Below are 2,405 nucleotides of genomic sequence, written 5' to 3' on the forward strand. Positions count from 1 at the left end.
AGTGGATCAAGGAAAGTGGGATTAGTCAGAATGCTTAGATGACACACTTTGGGCTCATCGAATAGCATATAAAACCCCGATAGGGACCACTCCCTATAAGTTGTTGTACGGTAAGTCTTGTCATTTTCCTGTGGAGCTTGAGTATAAAGCCTATTGGGCTATGAAAGCAATTAACTTTGACTTGAATAAAGCGGCGGAACAAAGAATACTTCATCTCAACGAGTTGAGTGAATGGAGGTTGAAGCATATGACAATGATAGGATTTACAAGGTGAGAATTCCGAAGTGGCATTACAATCATATCAACATTCTGAAAGAGTTAAAAGAAGGTGATCAAGTTATATTGTTCAATTCTCGGCTACGGCTATTTTCAGAGAAGCTCAAGTCTCGGTGGTTTGGGCCATATATTGTAACCGAAGTATCACCACATTGTGCTGTTGAAATTACTTCCCTGAAGAAGGGTACGTTTAAGGTGAATGAACACAGGCCTAAACCGTACTTTGGTGTAGAGGCTAGTAATGATGATGCGGAAATAATCTTTCTCCGTGAGCCCCATGAGATAAGGTCTGGTACATCAAACTTAGTGACATTAAACAAGCCTTTTTTGGGAGGCAACTCAAGTCTTTACTGTTTTTCTAGCTTTAGTTTAGTACTTACATTAATAAAAGCTTTAGTGTTGGTGTCTTAATTTTTACATGCCATTGCTGTGTTTTTCTCATGGATTGTTGGTGGTTTATTGTGCTTAATTATGATTGGTGAAATTTCTTGGTCGTTTGAGTGTGTTTTCCATAGTTCTCTAGTCAATTTTTCATAATATATACAGGTTCTACATGTGTATAATTTGCAGAAATTTTTAATGAAGAATTTGTAATTTTTTCTAAGTCATCCAGAGAAGACACACATCCGTGTGGAATTTTTACAAGGGCGTGTGTTTCTATTCAGAGCTCATCCCGAGAGGACACAGGGGCGTGTTAATACCCCTGTGAACATCCATGTGACAGTCACACGCCCATGGTTGATTTTCACACGGGCGTGTGAATCTCTGCAAAGGTTTCAAACACCATCCGGAGAAGACACAGGGATGTGTGAATGCCCCTGGTAATAACCCTGTGAATGGCATACGGGCGTGGGCAATTTTCACACACTTGTGTGAAACTCTGCAGAGATTTCTCTTCCATCCCGAAAGCACACAAGGATGTGTGTCTGCCCTATGAGTACCCCTATGAGAATCCACATGCCCGTGTGGAATTTCCACAGGGGCGTGTGGAACACTTAGTTGATTTCTCGGGAGGACAGAGCGGCCACAGGGGTGTGTGGGTGCCCCTGTGGGTCAGGCACACTGTCATGGGAAATTTCCACACGGCCATGTGGATGTGTTCAGAGGCAACTTGGGCTATCCCAAGAGCACACAAGGGCGTGTGTCTGCCCCTATGATGCTACCTGTAAAGTCATATGACCGTGTGGAATTTCCACACGCCTGTGTGGATGTATAGAACGCCAAGAGGTGTGGTCTTTCTTTAAACCTACTTGCGTCTATTCATTATTTCAATCCCAAATACTAGAGAATCACCTCTCTTCACTCTCCCGACATCTCAACATCTTTTTAAAGAAATTTGTTGAATTTCCGAGCACATTCAAGGATTTTTGTTCTCATTTAGTCGGTAAGCCTCTTTTCCTTTTTTCCTTCACCCAATTTTTGTTGATTTTGAATAGATTTCATGTTTAATTGGTTGGTGTTTGCTTTTAGAAAGAATTTAGTATGAATTGTTGATATAATTTTGGGATTTTTGCATCTTGGCCATGCAGTTTTCACGCCTCGTAGATACACACAAGTGTGTGGAAATCCCATATGACCATGTAGATTTCTGTAGTATTGATTACTTGAGTTTATTTGATCGATTCTTTTCAATTCTTGTAGATATGGCCCCCTGAACGAAGAAATCGACCGACAAGCATCCCAGAGAGACTTCCCCTGAGCTGGAGCACATGGAATTTTCCATTCTCGAGTATCATGTCTGATTCGAGCATTTATCAAAGCTCAAGTTCGGTCAGATGCGGTTCCCAGACTTGAGAGCACTTAGAGAGATCCAGCTCAAGGATGATTTGGCTGATGAGGTCGATGAGCTCCTTTTGGTGGGTAGTTGGCGTAGATTACTGTCTATTTAAGAGCAGGCCATTCGTATGCTCACACTAGAGATATTGGCATCCTTCCAGTTTGACAGAGCATACAATAGCTTGTTTAGAATTGATGCCATTCCATTTAGGGCATTCGGACAATACCATAGCATGAGTGTGACACAGTTTTCTGTCTGACTGGGACTATATAATGAGGCATTCACTGATATGAAGGTGCATGAGCAGCTGCCGACGGACTATCCCGGTAGTTCGGCACCATATCTTATTTAC

General features: G+C 42.0%; 1 protein-coding gene across 1 annotated transcript; it reads left to right on the forward strand.

Moving 5' to 3' along the window:
• Window positions 1–231: 231 nt before the first annotated feature.
• Window positions 232–1,975, forward strand: LOC120271601. The gene is made up of 2 exons (XM_039278280.1): window positions 232–563; window positions 1,918–1,975. The coding sequence occupies exons 1-2, from the start codon at window positions 232–234 to the stop codon at window positions 1,973–1,975; spliced, it is 390 nt and encodes a 129-aa protein (XP_039134214.1).
• Window positions 1,976–2,405: the final 430 nt, after the last annotated feature.

The sequence above is a fragment of the Dioscorea cayenensis genome, chromosome 11 (genome assembly GCF_009730915.1).
Source record: "Dioscorea cayenensis subsp. rotundata cultivar TDr96_F1 chromosome 11, TDr96_F1_v2_PseudoChromosome.rev07_lg8_w22 25.fasta, whole genome shotgun sequence".
NCBI classification, from domain to species: Eukaryota; Viridiplantae; Streptophyta; class Magnoliopsida; order Dioscoreales; family Dioscoreaceae; genus Dioscorea; species Dioscorea cayenensis.

What these genes read in the sequence shown, in the direction of transcription:
- LOC120271601 (XM_039278280.1), top strand. Translation starts at nt 232, where the DNA reads ATGGAGGTTGAAGCATATGACAATGATAGGATTTACAAGGTGAGAATT. An exon ending in CGTGAGCCCCATGAGATAAG is followed by an intron (nt 564 to 1,917) that starts GTCTGGTACATC and finishes CAATTCTTGTAG; the next exon opens with ATATGGCCCCCTGAACGAAG.